This window comes from Mustela nigripes, chromosome 17 (genome assembly GCF_022355385.1).
Source record: "Mustela nigripes isolate SB6536 chromosome 17, MUSNIG.SB6536, whole genome shotgun sequence".
Lineage (NCBI taxonomy): Eukaryota > Metazoa > Chordata > Mammalia > Carnivora > Mustelidae > Mustela > Mustela nigripes.
The window spans coordinates 34,165,996-34,178,951 of record NC_081573.1 but is presented as its reverse complement, the minus strand read 5'-3'; the positions used below and the strand labels follow the sequence as shown (position 1 = coordinate 34,178,951).

The following is a 12,956-nucleotide window of genomic DNA, read 5'->3' as shown; positions in this document are numbered from 1 at the left end:
TCACTCCGGTGCAGCCACCCAAACAACCAGGACAACCCTTGCGGGGTCAGGAAGAGTGACACCCTGACACGTGCAGGGAAGAGAGCCTCCCCCAGGGCTGAGGCGGTCGTCACAGGCCCGCGGCAGATGCCAGCCGGGCACCTGCCAGGCCAAGGGCACACCGTCAGTGGGAGGTGCGTGCGCCTCATTCCGCTTTCTGCGGCTTTTGGCCCTTCCCCGCAGACCCTGACTAGCAGCTGACCCCCTAGCCACTGCTGCAGGCCAGGGGCACCAGGGACTCTAGAACCTGCCGCCGGCCTTGCCTTGGTGATGCCCAAGGTGAGGCGACCAAAAGCAGCTCCGCCACCAGAGGCACCGGGCTGTCCCTTGCTCCCTACCCACCTGGCCGCCCCCAGAACCCTCACTCACCCCGTCCCAGCACTCCGGCATCTTGCCGAGCGAGAAGGCGATCCGCCTCTACCAGGCAGGGCAAACAAAGGCCTGAGTCACCAGGGTCCAGAGGGAGGGGGCAGAGCAAGGGGGAGATGGCGGTGCTGTGATGGGGTGCCGCTCCCTGGGCCATTTATATGCAGAGCCCAGCCGATGGCCCGCCCCGCCTCCCTGCGGGGTTTCTGAGCAGCCACTCGCTCTCCCCAGCCCCTGCTTCCAGATTGGCGGGCAGGAGGCGAACTGGGCTCTCATTGGCTTCCAAAGTCCTCACTCACCCCAGCTCCTGCTCCTCCTCCTGCTCCCCCCACTTCCCAGCAACACAGCATCCTCGCTGGTCCCCAGGCCCTGCATCCTGCCCACCCCCAGCACAGGCACCCCACCCCACCCCAACCCCCAGCCGCATGCGGGGATCCTGGGAAGATGAGACAAGAATCTACCCATACAGGTGTGTCCTGTGTCAGGGACTCAGGAGCCGCCCATGGACACGCACCCCAACATACGGCAGGGCACACAGACATGCCCTGGATGGCACAGCCCTTGACCCGTTCCCTGGGGAGCAGGGGTGCCTGAGAGGGCTGGGAGCCCTCAGGTAGGTCTGGATCACTGAGCCTTACAGGATGGGGGAGTGACTGGCTATCTGGGGCAACCTTCTGTGGTGACCCTGTTCCTGCTCCTCCTCCCCTCCCCAGGGTCTCCCTTAGGGCAGCCCCCACTCTACCCACATGTATGCCCCGTGCCTGCCCACAGGGCCATTGGCAGGACCAGCGGCATGGTGGGCACACACCAGCTCTGCCCTCCCATCTGCATCCTACAGCAAGGGGCTGGAGGCCACCATGGGAGAAGAGGAAGAGGAGTCAGCCTGCCCAAGCAGCCGGACCCCCAGCCTCCTGCAGACGCCCCAGCTCTCTGTTCTGGGGCCAACCCATGGTGGGGGCGGGGGGCGGGGGCAGGATGCACGGCCAGCACCCGTGCCCTGTCCTCCTGAGCAGCAAGGACTTGTGTGGGGAGCTGGCTAGAGACCCTTGGATAGAGTAAACTGGGAAGGAGGAGGCAGAGGAGAGAGGAGAGGAAATGGGTCAGGGAGTGGAGCCTAGGAGGGAGCCCAAGGACCGAGAGAAGCAGGAACAACTCAGGAGGGTGCTGGGCGCCTGTGCCCCCATTCCGTCTCTTTCATGAGGGAACGCGCCACTCAGGCCAGCCTGCTCTGCCAGCCCTGCACGCTGGCTGGCAGCCCTGGGGCGAGGGGGTCGCCTCCCCATCTCTGGGCATCCAGTGACCTGGTATCACCTGCCATGGGTGCTAGTCCCAGCCATGTCCTCTGCCCTGGGTGCACCAACAACTTTCCCTGCCCCATCTGTGACCTCCGGCTCTGGGGACCCTGTACTCTGCACTCTCCCAGCACAGCGACGGTGCAGAATGGGGTATTCCCCTGCCCCTTAGAGATGGGCCATGCTCCCTAGTCCCTGAGGCCACTCTGGCACAGCCCAGCCCCTGCCCTGTTCACCTGCTCCTCCTACCTGCTCCTTAAAGGGGACGAGGGTTGTCCTCCCACTGCTCTTCTGTGGTCCCCATCCAACCTTATGCCCAGTCCAACCTCTGACCCTCTGAGGGGCTCTGCCACCCTTGGTCCCCAGGGAGAAGCTAACCCTGGATACTGCCCACTCCCAGCCAAGGCCCCCATTTCCACTCGGCTCGCTGGCTTCAAAACCACAGACCTGAGTTCAGGTCCCGTCTCCCCCACCCACTAGCTGGGTAACCCCAGGTAAGGCTTTACAATTTCTCTGTGCTTCAGGCTCAACCGTAACACAGGAATCCAGCCTTCCTGAAGAGTTGCTGTGAAAACAAGCAAGAGCTCCATGAGGGGCTCCGAACCTGACCTCGTGCCTGCCCAGGCCCTTAGGGGAGAAACAGGGCAATCCACGTGTCTTTCCACACTGTGGTCCTTTCCCTGGACTGTGGTCAGATAAGGCAAGGTCAGGTCCTAGCCAGCCAAACCTTGGCTCCACCTGTATCTCTGCCCCTTCTCTGCTGTGTGACCCTGGGCAAGTCAGTCAACCTCTCTGGGCCTCCACATCTGTAAATGGGAGAACAGCTGTGCTGTCTGCAAGGATAACACATAGTCCTCACGCGGCTATGGAAAAGGATGAAAAAAAACTAAAGCACAGAGAAGTTTACTGTCCCACTTAGCTAGTAAACACGGAGCTTTCCAGCACCTTAGCACTCAGGGCCTGGGGTCACATTGTTAAGGGCAGCAAATGCTTATTAGCATATCTCCCACTTGCCAGCCTCTTCCAAACACCTTGCACATGTCATCTTATTTTATCTCCTTAACATTCACGTTACAGATGAGGAAAATGAAGCACAGAGAGGTTCTGTCACCTGCCCAACACCACACAGGAGCAGGGACCACACCCAGGCTGCCTGCCTCCGACTCCACACTCTGGAGGCCACAGTCACTGGGAGCTCGGGATCTGAGTGCTGGGCCTCGGGCATCACTTCCCGGGGAGGTCTGAGCTCTCTGTCCTCACTGTGCAGGTAAGGTAGTGACAGGCTCTGCAGGTCACACGGCCCACAGGTGGAAGGGACAGGCCCTGGACCCAGGTCTGTTGGGCTTGTTTGTCTTGCCTCCCCCACTGGCTGGGTCCATTGAGGCAAGGAATGAAAAGGGGATAAACTTCCTGCCAGGCCTTGGCCCAGATTAGGGCCATGCATCCTCTCAGCTGCTTTTCGAGGGGAAAAAAAGAAAAAAGAGGCGGCAGCTTCTGGGGGTGTAAGTGGAGTAGAAGGGCGGGAGCCTCTAACACCTGCTGTCCTCTACCGAGCAAACGGGCCTGAACACAGCTGGCCAGCCAGCTTGGCCTGGCCCATGGGGCACAGGTTCAAAGGACCCCAGGATTCCCCTGGCCCCTTTCGTACTCCCCAGCTGTGTTTTGGGGGCTGGCGGTCGACACTACTGGTCTGGTAGGTCCCACCTGCTGTCAGCCAGGTCTAGCCGGGCCTTTTGGGGATTTTACTTCTCCAGCCCCCTTCTGGCACAAAGGGGCTGTCTGTCTTCCCTCCTCCGAGCTGGGAGAACAAGAAGTCCCTCTTGAGGTCCCCCAGCTGGGCCTGGGCCACCTCCCGGCCACATCCCTCCTCTCCCTGCTTCTGGGCTCCCGCTTGTTCCCCAGACCCAATCCCATCCTCAGCTCCAGACCCCTTTGTGTTTGGAACCGGTGCTCCCAGGGGACAGGAGCACATGCACGTGGGCGGCTCCAAGGCCTCCTCTGGTGTCCTTGAAGGGACACATGACCCAGGGCCTGACGCACAGGCCTGGGATCCGGGTCCCTGCTGCAGCACGGGGTGCTGGGGGGAGGAGCCTGCCGGCCTCCCCACCTTGCGTCACCCTGGCGTCCAGACCTGGAGGCTGGGGCTATGGGGGAGGGGGCGGGCTTCCGGAGACCAAACCAAACTGAAGGCAGGCTCAGGCGAGGGGCCCGTTCTGGCCAGCCAGGAGGAAGGTCCCAGAAGGGTCTGATTTGGTTCAGCAGCTTTTGATGGCCAGCAGCCCTTTGGAACCTGTGGAGGTTCCCGCCGCGTCTACCTTCAGATGTTTGCTGAGGCCCGGAAATAGAGGGCGACGATGGGACTCAGAGGGAAGGAATGGCACCATGCAGAGGAATAAACACAAAGAACAATTTCAATTTTCACAGGGAACCTGGCATCAAACTCCAGAGGACACGGTTGTCCCGGCGACGGTTTCCACGGAAACGGGAGCTATTTCGGAGCGCCAGCCTCACTGGAGGAAAGTGCTGATTCAGATGACAACATCCCAGCTCCATCCTCGCTTCCCCAAGGCCTCACCCCTGCTCTGGTCCCAGCAGGGGAGCGGAGGCCTGTCTCTACTGTGCAGGGAACAGGGAAAGCTGGGGTGAAGAGAGGGGGGCGGTCCTGGAGGCTGTGAGAAGGGCGGTGACCCTCCTCTGGGACCAGGCTGGGCAAGGTCAGTGGCTGGCGGCTGGCAGTCCCCTGTCTGGGGAGGTGGAGCCGAGACCTACCTTCCAGTCTGTGTCCACGGCCAAGAGGAAGGTGTCGGAGTTCTCCTGAGGGAAGAGAGAGGAGCACGTTAGGCCCTGCCTGGCCCAGGGGCTCCAGGGGCTCGGGCGGCTCAGCCTGGAGCAGATTCACTTGCTGTGTTCCTGGGTCCAGGTTAATGTTAACAAAGGCAACCCAGGGCTTGCCAAGCAGCGGGCAAGTTAAGTGCCTTGTGGATAAGCCTACAAGTAGCTACTCAGACCAACTTTACCTATTCATTGAAAATGTGGAGATGTCTATCTTACAGGTGGGAAGGGAGAGGCTTAGAGAGGCTGACTCACCTGGCCAGAAAGTGGTGAGAACTCTGGAGCCAAATCCTTGCTGGGGGTCCCTCTGCCCTGCTGCCCCCACAAGGTCAGACTGCGGGGGCTTCACCGCAGAGGATGGCAGGGAAGGTGGGCAGAGAGAGGCAGGACGAACACACCCACATTAGGGATGGGGAAGCTGAGGCCCCGCAAGGGAGGAACTTGGGGCTTTTCCGAGCTGCACAAAGGCTCTGTCTGGGTCTGCGGCTCCTCCCACCTTTCCAGACCTGTCTGCTTTGGGCTCTCAAAGCACAGAGGTCCCCTGCTTTCAGGCTCATTGACACCATACAGTGGGAGTCGCTGGGGCCCATCCTTCCCCCCGGGGCTGCAAGTCCCATGAGGGCAGGACCCCATCCGGCTCTGCTCTCCCCACAAAGCCTGGACCGGAAAGGGCTTCCCAAACGCAGACAGAGCTGGATGAGCGTCTGCTTTTGCAAATGAGGGGAATCAGCTTGGAAGCACCCACTGTTTGCAAGGCAGCCGCTTGCGATGCGGAGTGGAAGAGTGGGCTAGAACCCCACGTGTGTGTCCTCTGTGGGTCTGGTCTAGTGAAGGAAACCTCGTGGGGTTAAGAGGGGAGTGGCACGTGTCCAAGAAAAGCAGAGACCCTGGCCCTCTGCCTTCCTCTCTGCTGTGCCTGTCTAGAAACCTCGGCGGTGACACACGGGGCAGGCCACCTCGCTTCACGGCCTCCATGTCCGCGAGGATTAAAGAGAAGCGCGGTCACTCTGTCCTTTATTCTCCTGCACTTGACCTTCTGGGCTGCACAAGGTTCCAGGAGGCTCTACCCTTGAACACGTGGATAAATGAGACAGTCCGATCAGGACCAGGATGTTACCCGAGGACGGCGAGACAAGGACTGCTCCGCTAATGGACAAGACGGAAGACGACGCCAAATCACCGGAGTTAAAAGGAAAAGAATGAAAACCAGCAATTCGGATGTTTTACTCTCAACATAAGGATAAGTTCAACCTCCTGCTTTCTGGCAGTTAAGGTGGTGGGGGCGGTGGACAGAGTGAGCCGGCTGTAGAGGGTCTCCCACCCCAAGAGGAAAGCCAGATTTCCCGTGGCTGGGACTGTGGCATACACAGTGGCTGTCCTCTGGCCTCACCTCCCCGCTCCTCCAGGGCCCGGGGGTTCTGGCTGCAGGAGGGGTGGAGAGTGCCGAGGTGGCCAGGCCACTCCAGAACCTCGGAGGGAGGGGCTGGGGGGTCTCCGGGAAGGGGACGAGGCTGGTGCCTGATGAAGCCTCTCACTGGAAGGTCACGCCCGAGCCGGAGGGCAGGGAAGGAGATCGGTGAGATTTCTAGACGCAAGACCCTAAGAGCGGAGAGGAGGAAGCAGTTTTGTGAAAAACAAAATCAACACGAAGGATGAGGCAGACAATGGCGGGGCCTGCTGTGCGCTTCCAGCGGGCTTGGGGGGGGGGGGTCCCCGGGAGATGGGAAGGCCTTGGAGGGGCAGGAGCCAACGAAGAAAGAGCAGGGATGATACACGCCAACCCAGGGCCCCAGGAGGTCCTGGAAGGAGAGCAGGAACAGTCTGAGGCAGACGGGTGGGCGAGAGCGCCCAGCTGGGAGGAGGCCCAGCAGCGGCTTGGGGGAGTCGGAGGATGGGGACAGGGCAGGGGCAGAAGGAGCAATAAATCCCCCGCGGAGCCCTGGACACGCCTGGCATCCGGGTCTTCCAAGGCGAGCAAGCCCTGAATGGTGAGCTCGATGGTGGGTGAGGATGTGGGACTCTGCATTCCCCGGACGCAAAGAGTTGGCGCCCAGCAGACCGGAGAAGGTTTAAGAAGCGAGGGGACAGACACCTTCCTGTGCTGCAGCTAGGAGAGAGAACAGGGGGAACGGCTGGGAAAGAGAGGGCCAGAATGGCTCTGGAAGCCCAAGAGTGAGGTCAGGAGAATCTGCAGTGGCCGGGCTGGGAGCACACGGGTTCCCCGGGCGCGGGGGATGGGACCGTTGATGCGGATGTGACCAGGGCTAGAGCACGAGGAGGAGGTTTGTGCCAGGCCGAGGGAAGAGAGAAGCGGTGGGGGGGCTCAGGGCTGAAACGCAGATCCTTTGGCAGGGAGGGCACGTCACGGTGGCAAACTCAGGTCCGGGTCCAGGAGGGATGAAGGGGGACACCAAATACAGCAGACAGAAGGCAGGGCCAGGCTGGTCAAAGGTGCTGTGCTCACCAAGTCAGGGCGGGAGGGGCAGTAAGGACCGGGCCAGGCTGGCAGGGAAGGGGTGTGGGGGCATCGCTTGGGATGTCCCGCAGAGGTGGAGGGTGGGAGAGCCAGGCTGGGAAGCACGAGGCCAGGGTGCCCTCAGATCTCTGTGCTGCCCACAGACACTTGGTACCTGTAGACAGCGCCTCTGGGCAGTGACTCCAGAACCCCCTCGCCTCAGCTCTTGCGGCAGGGTGCAGGGGTCCCCAAGGGCACCGTCTACCCACCTAGACTCACAAGCAGGGCGGGCTCTGCTTGACTCGAAATGGGGGGGGGGTGGTTGTGGGGGGGACTTTTTCAGGAAGTTCTGGGAAACTTCCTTCTTCTGAGACACATCACAATCTGCGATGACCTCGACTCTCTTCACCGAGAGCCTTAGGTGTGCAAGGCTCCACTAGGCCCTGGGGAGACCAGTAATAAAACGGACAGGATCCCTGTTAGGGGGTCAGTATTGGACCTGGAGTTGGAGAAGGCCTCTCTGAGGAGGGGCCATTGGGACAGAGCCTAAATAAAGTGAGGACAAGTTTGGAGCAAGGTAGCCCAGGGGAAAGCAGCAGCTGGGGACAGGAGTGGCTGGTTCAAGGAAGAGTAGCAGGCTCCTGGGCAGGAGAGGAGGCTGGGGGGTGGGGTACAGACCTCCTCCTGGGCCTGGGAAGGGCGGCGGTTGCAGCTCGAGCCAGGTGGCAGGCACTGGCCAGCTTTAAGCAGAAAGTGACATGGTATATTTTAAAAGGCTGTAGAGTAAGGAGAGCACGAGGGAGGCTCCTGGCAGCCCCGAGACAGGAGATGGGGGGCCTTGGGACAGGCCGGGGAGACAGCTAGAAGGAAGGCGGCAGCTCATCAGCCGCTCCCTGACCATTCCTGGGGGCTGCCCCCACATATTCAGGTCTTGTTCATTACCCCAAGATTCTGTCTTGAAGATAACGGGCGGGACTCCCAGCCTGGTGTGGCTGGGCCCCCGGAGCTCTATCCAGCCACTTTGTCCCAACACAAGGCACCCAGCGGTTCTGGTGCTCAGGTCCTGGCCGGAGGCTGTGAGAGGATAGGGCAGAGACCAGTGTGCCGAGGTTTTGGGGACAGGGCTCCTGGCTTCCCCATCTGTAAACGGAGGGGTAAGCGGCACAACCAGCAGAGACCCGGGGTTCCCACGCTCAAGGATTCTCTGAGCAGTGGATGCACAGCTTTTCTTTGCAGGAAGGGAAAAGGAGGCTGCACCAGGCATCACCACAACAAGAAAATGTGAGGTACAAACAACTCTGGAGTCTAACACTCAGCGCCCGGGAGGCGACCCTTGGGGACAAAACAATCTCAAGTGCCTTAATCCCACTGCTCTGGATGACACGGCTGGTCATAGCTGCCCTTGGTCCTCAGAAGCTTGTGAGGAAGGACAGAGAAGTCCACAGAGGAGGAAAGGCCCTGCCACTGCCCAGTGGGTACCCTCTTGGGGCTCCATGGCCTTCCAGAACCAAGGGTTGAGCATGGCCTCCTTCCCAACAGCTCTGTGACCTTGGCCAAGTCAGTTAACTTTCTGTGCCTCAGTTTTCACATCACTGAAATGGGACTCACTCTCCTAAAGAGCCTCCCCGCCTCAAAGGCAGCAAAAGCCACAGCGCAGTGGGCTGGGTCTCAGGGTGGCGGGAGGTGCCCGGCTCCCCAAGGAGGGTCCCTGGGCTCCAGGCCATCGGCAAGACTGGAGGGAAGACACGCGGTTTCCTTCTTGGCCACGAGGTGGCGCCCTCTACCCCAGGACCGCAAAAGGCCACTCACCAGCTCGGCAGCGTCCTGGCCCCGGAGCAGTGGCTTTTCCTCGGGGAATCGCAGCTCCTGCAGCCCGGCCATGGTCACGTCGTGGAGCAGGAGCCCTAGGGAGGGAGGACGATGGTCAGGCCCTGCTGCTGAATCTCCCCGGTGTAGAGGAGGACAGCACAAGCGCCGTGCAGGGGGAGAGGGGGCCACACCCACCACTTCGTTTCTGGAACCCCGGACCCCCTCCCTTCCCGGTTCCTAAGTGCAGCCTCAGCGCAGGGCTTCGCACGGGCATCGAGGCTGCGTTTGCAAGACCCGCCTGTTTAGCTCAGAGGCCGTCATTATATTATTTGCTCTGAAAAGTTAAAACACGCTTAGAAAGAATAAAGAAGAGAAAAAGCACCACAGGATGATTCTTAAAACAATGTCAAGAAAAATTCTGCATTCATTGAGATGAAGAGGGATGGGTGTGGGGAAGCCTGAATGCAGGCGCAGAAGCAGACAGAAGCCCCCTGTGGTTGGAAGTGGACAGTGGGGTCCTGGAGGGCACAGGGAGGGACAGAATCAAGGGCTGCCTTGGAGCCTGGGAGGAAAAGCCTGGCTAGGGATGGCCCTGGGAGCATGGCAGGCAGGGCATACAGTGAGGTTGAAAGAGGGGGCGCTGAGCTAAATGTTCCAGCCACAGGGAGGGATGACCGCTCAACGTAAAGCCCCCAGATACGAGCGCCCAACCCCTAACGGCTGGGTGTCCCTGGGAGACCAAGGCTTCAGTCTGAACCTCAGGAAACGGTTATGTGTGCACATGTGTGTGTGCATGCCTGACTGGGTGTGTACATTTGGAGGAGCCCATGGTGAGGGAAGAGGAGTCAGAGACAATCTGTGGAGCACCACCCGCCAGGATCACACCCAACCCCCCAACCACCCCCCCACACCCATGATCCTCACTTGGATCTTATGAGGGCACGGATTAAAATGCACTAGGAGAAAAACTAGCCAAGGAGGTGAACTGGAAATCTGTAAAATGATTAAAATTGACCAATAAATACACGAGAAAATAAAGCTCTTGAGAAGTCAAGGAAATTAAAATTAAAACAAAAACAAGATACTTTCTTTTTTTTCTTTTTTGCCCATGGACTTGGCACAGTGTCGGCAGTGCTGGTAATGACGCACGGAAGCCAGCGCTTCTCGTGTCCCACCTGTGGGTGTAGAAACGGCTACCTCTTTCTGGAGGGCAGTTTTGCAGAATGAATTAAAGTGATTTAAAAGGTTCATGGTCTGGGACTCAGCAGTCCTCTCCCTGAAGGCATTTCCTAAGGAAACCAGACAGGGTACCTCGTGATTTATCTGTAAAAATGCTCACCTCAGGGCTTTCTTGAATAATAATAATAAACTAGAAAAAGCTAAAAGTCCATGAAGAAGGCACCAGACAAACTGTGGGTCAATCACTTGTGAATGATGATGTAATACTATGGGGGAAATTACTGTATTCTAATAAATGGAAGAAGAAGTTACAAAACAAACAAGATCATTGAGATCACAAAATAGGACCAGCCCCGCAGACAAGCCTGGAAGGATGCACATCGTGACGTTTATGGGCATCCTTTCTGGGTGGAGGACTGAAAACAGGGGTCCACAATCTGAAATCTAGAAAAACCAGCAATTTTTAGAGACGATATGAAGAGCCCCGTCAGTTCCTTCTTGCAAGCATTTCACGGCTCATGAAGTACTTCCTTGTGCTATTTAACTTCAGCCTCCAGGAAAGTGAGATAAGGAAACCAAGAGGTTCCCCGGCATGCCCAGATGGCGCCAGGCCTGGGAATGGGGCCTTTTGGATTCCTACTTGGGTCTGGAACTCATTCCTTAGGGCCACAGCCCCCTGACCAGGAAGGGGATTCTTAGCGGTCCTCCCGTTTGTCTGTCCTGCTTCAATTCTATTTTCATCTTCTCAAGGGGGAAGCCCTTGAACCTTCCCTTCTGCCCCAAAGGCTGACAGTCCCACCAGCTGGTTGGTCAGAAGGCGCACCCCAGCCTCCCCCTGCCTGTTCCTTCTCCCTGTACAAGACCCAGTGACCGCGGAGTTGGCGTGGTGAGTGCCGGGGACTCGGGCACAGGGCCTCAGAGGGAACCGATTTCTGTGACAGACGGTCAGGACACCAACGTGCAGCTCCAGACCTTCCCTGGGCTTCCTTCCCTCCTGTTAGAAGCAGGAAGCATCAGTATTAGGAAGCTAGTGCCTCGAGATTACACGGGAGTCCCCACGGGAGTGTAGTTTGGGGTTCAAATAGGCTGAGGTTGGGCTGGCAGCTGCCGGTCACCCAGGCCTCACGGACATAATGGAGAGCTGCAGAGAGCTCTTGGGAGAGCCCCGTCCTCGGCATAGGGAGGTCCCTGCCCGCTCAGGCCCCAGGTCCCGCACCTCCGGTGGTGCATTCTCTTCCCAGTGGTTTCCGGGGAAACCAGCTAACACAGGGCAGATGGGCTGTATTTTTAGAAAGGCATCCTCTCCCCTCCCCCCTTTCTCTCCCATCCTTTCTGATGTGTGCACACTCATCCACGGCGGAGGTGGGGGAGGGGGACGGGCAGCTGAAAGAAGAGCCCCCTCCTTGGAAAACTCTTCCCCCATTAGGACTTTTTTTTTAGCAGCCAGTTTCCGGGAATAACTACCTCGACTGAACGCCCTGGCAGCACTGGGGTGTCCCTCCCCTCACCCAGGCCGGTTACGAAACCCTCCTCCCCAAGGATGGAGCTATTCAGAGGACTGAGAGTGGGCAGCACAGGGACAGATGGCCCAGGATCGAGGGGGCGGTGGGGAAGGGGGCTGGAGAGAAACCTGATAATCCAGGGAGCTGGGAAGGCGTGGCAGCCCCGGGAAAGCACAGGCAGCCCAGGGCCCAGCAGGTGGTGATGTGGGGCTGCAGACCAGAGACATTCCGACTGGGCTGGCATAGAGGCTTCTTCCCGGGGAAAGTTATGGTTAAAAAAAAGAAGAAGAAAAAAAGAAAGAAAAGCACCTAGATGCTAAGTTAAAGGAAAATGTAATTCCTTATGAGGTCAACACATTGTACACCTCAAATGTTCATAATGTTAAACAGCAATTCTATCTCAGTTAAGCTGGGGATAGGAGAGAGATTCCCACCAACCTCCTGCAGAGGTAGCTGGGTGGGGGGGCTCAGGTGGTGGGGGTGTGGGTGGAGGGGTGGGTGGGGGTGCTGCACGGAGCTGGGGGGCAGCTGGGGGGATGACCCCAGGGGTCTGGGAAGCAACAGTGATGGTTCTTCTCACCCCCACCCTTTTTTCTCCCCTCGGATCTCTGACTCCCTAAAGGCAACCCAGCATGTTCGATCCAAACAAGCCTGGGACCATTCTAGCACTCCGCTTTCTTGCTCTCTCTGTGTTGAGGCCTGGAGTCATCGGAACACTGGCCGATACTTCTTCACTCGCTGCCTAGCTTTACTTTGGGCGAATCACGGAAAGGATGCTTATCTGCAAAATGGGAACCCAAGCATTCCTGATTCCTCTGCCTGCCTCAGAGGTGCGTCAGAGACAACAGACAGAAAATGCTTTTTCAAAGGAAGATTTTGGTATCCATTTGGATGAGACAAAAAGAATTGAGAATAGGGCACTGGGGGCTTCCTTTACTTCCTCTGCATACTGAAGGCAAGCCTGGAGCTCTTTTCCTGCTGTCTTCTGCTGGAGGAGGGATCCCTGCTTACTGGCAGGGAGGCTACACTAATGTTCGCTATGGAGGGAAATGGCCTTTTGGCGTGACAGAGACCTGTCCGCACAGAGGAGATCCGGGACTGGTGACAGGGGCTCCTGGGCAGCATGAATGGGGGTAATCACCCCCATTTGCAGGGGTTTGGAGGAGTTTGGAGCCCTATAAACCCTCAGATGAGTTAGGGTTAAAAATACAGGGGCGCCTGGGTGGCTCAGTGGGTTAAAGCCTCTGCCTTCGGCTCAGGTCATGATCCCGGGGTCCTGGGATCGAGCCCCGCATTGGGTTCTCTGCTCAGCGGGGAGCCTGCTTCCTCCTCTCCCTCTGCCTGTTTCTCTGCCTACTTGTGATCTCTGTCTGTCAAATAAATAAATAAAACCTTTAAAAATATATATATATATATATAAGTGATTGGGGGTGCCCTCCTGGGTGGCTCAGCAGGTTAAGTGCCTGATTCTTGATCTCGGCT

The 12,956-nt window shown here is 58.3% G+C and overlaps 1 protein-coding gene across 5 annotated transcripts in view; it reads right to left on the bottom strand.

Moving 5' to 3' along the window:
- NDRG4 (NDRG family member 4) overlaps positions 1 to 12,956 on the bottom strand; it is a 40,210-nt gene that overhangs the window by 11,911 nt on the left and 15,343 nt on the right. For 3 of the 5 annotated variants that reach the window (XM_059382849.1, XM_059382847.1, XM_059382846.1), the window contains 2 exons: positions 8,794 to 8,888; positions 4,467 to 4,511 (listed from right to left, as the gene is read on the bottom strand). In XM_059382849.1, the coding sequence (XP_059238832.1) occupies positions 4,467 to 4,511; positions 8,794 to 8,865 (117 nt within the window). In that variant the 5' untranslated portion in view covers positions 8,866 to 8,888. Of the gene's footprint in view, positions 1 to 408; positions 560 to 4,466; positions 4,512 to 8,793; positions 8,889 to 12,956 lie in introns of those variants that run through there. The other 2 variants (XM_059382848.1, XM_059382850.1) reach the window with 1 other exon arrangement.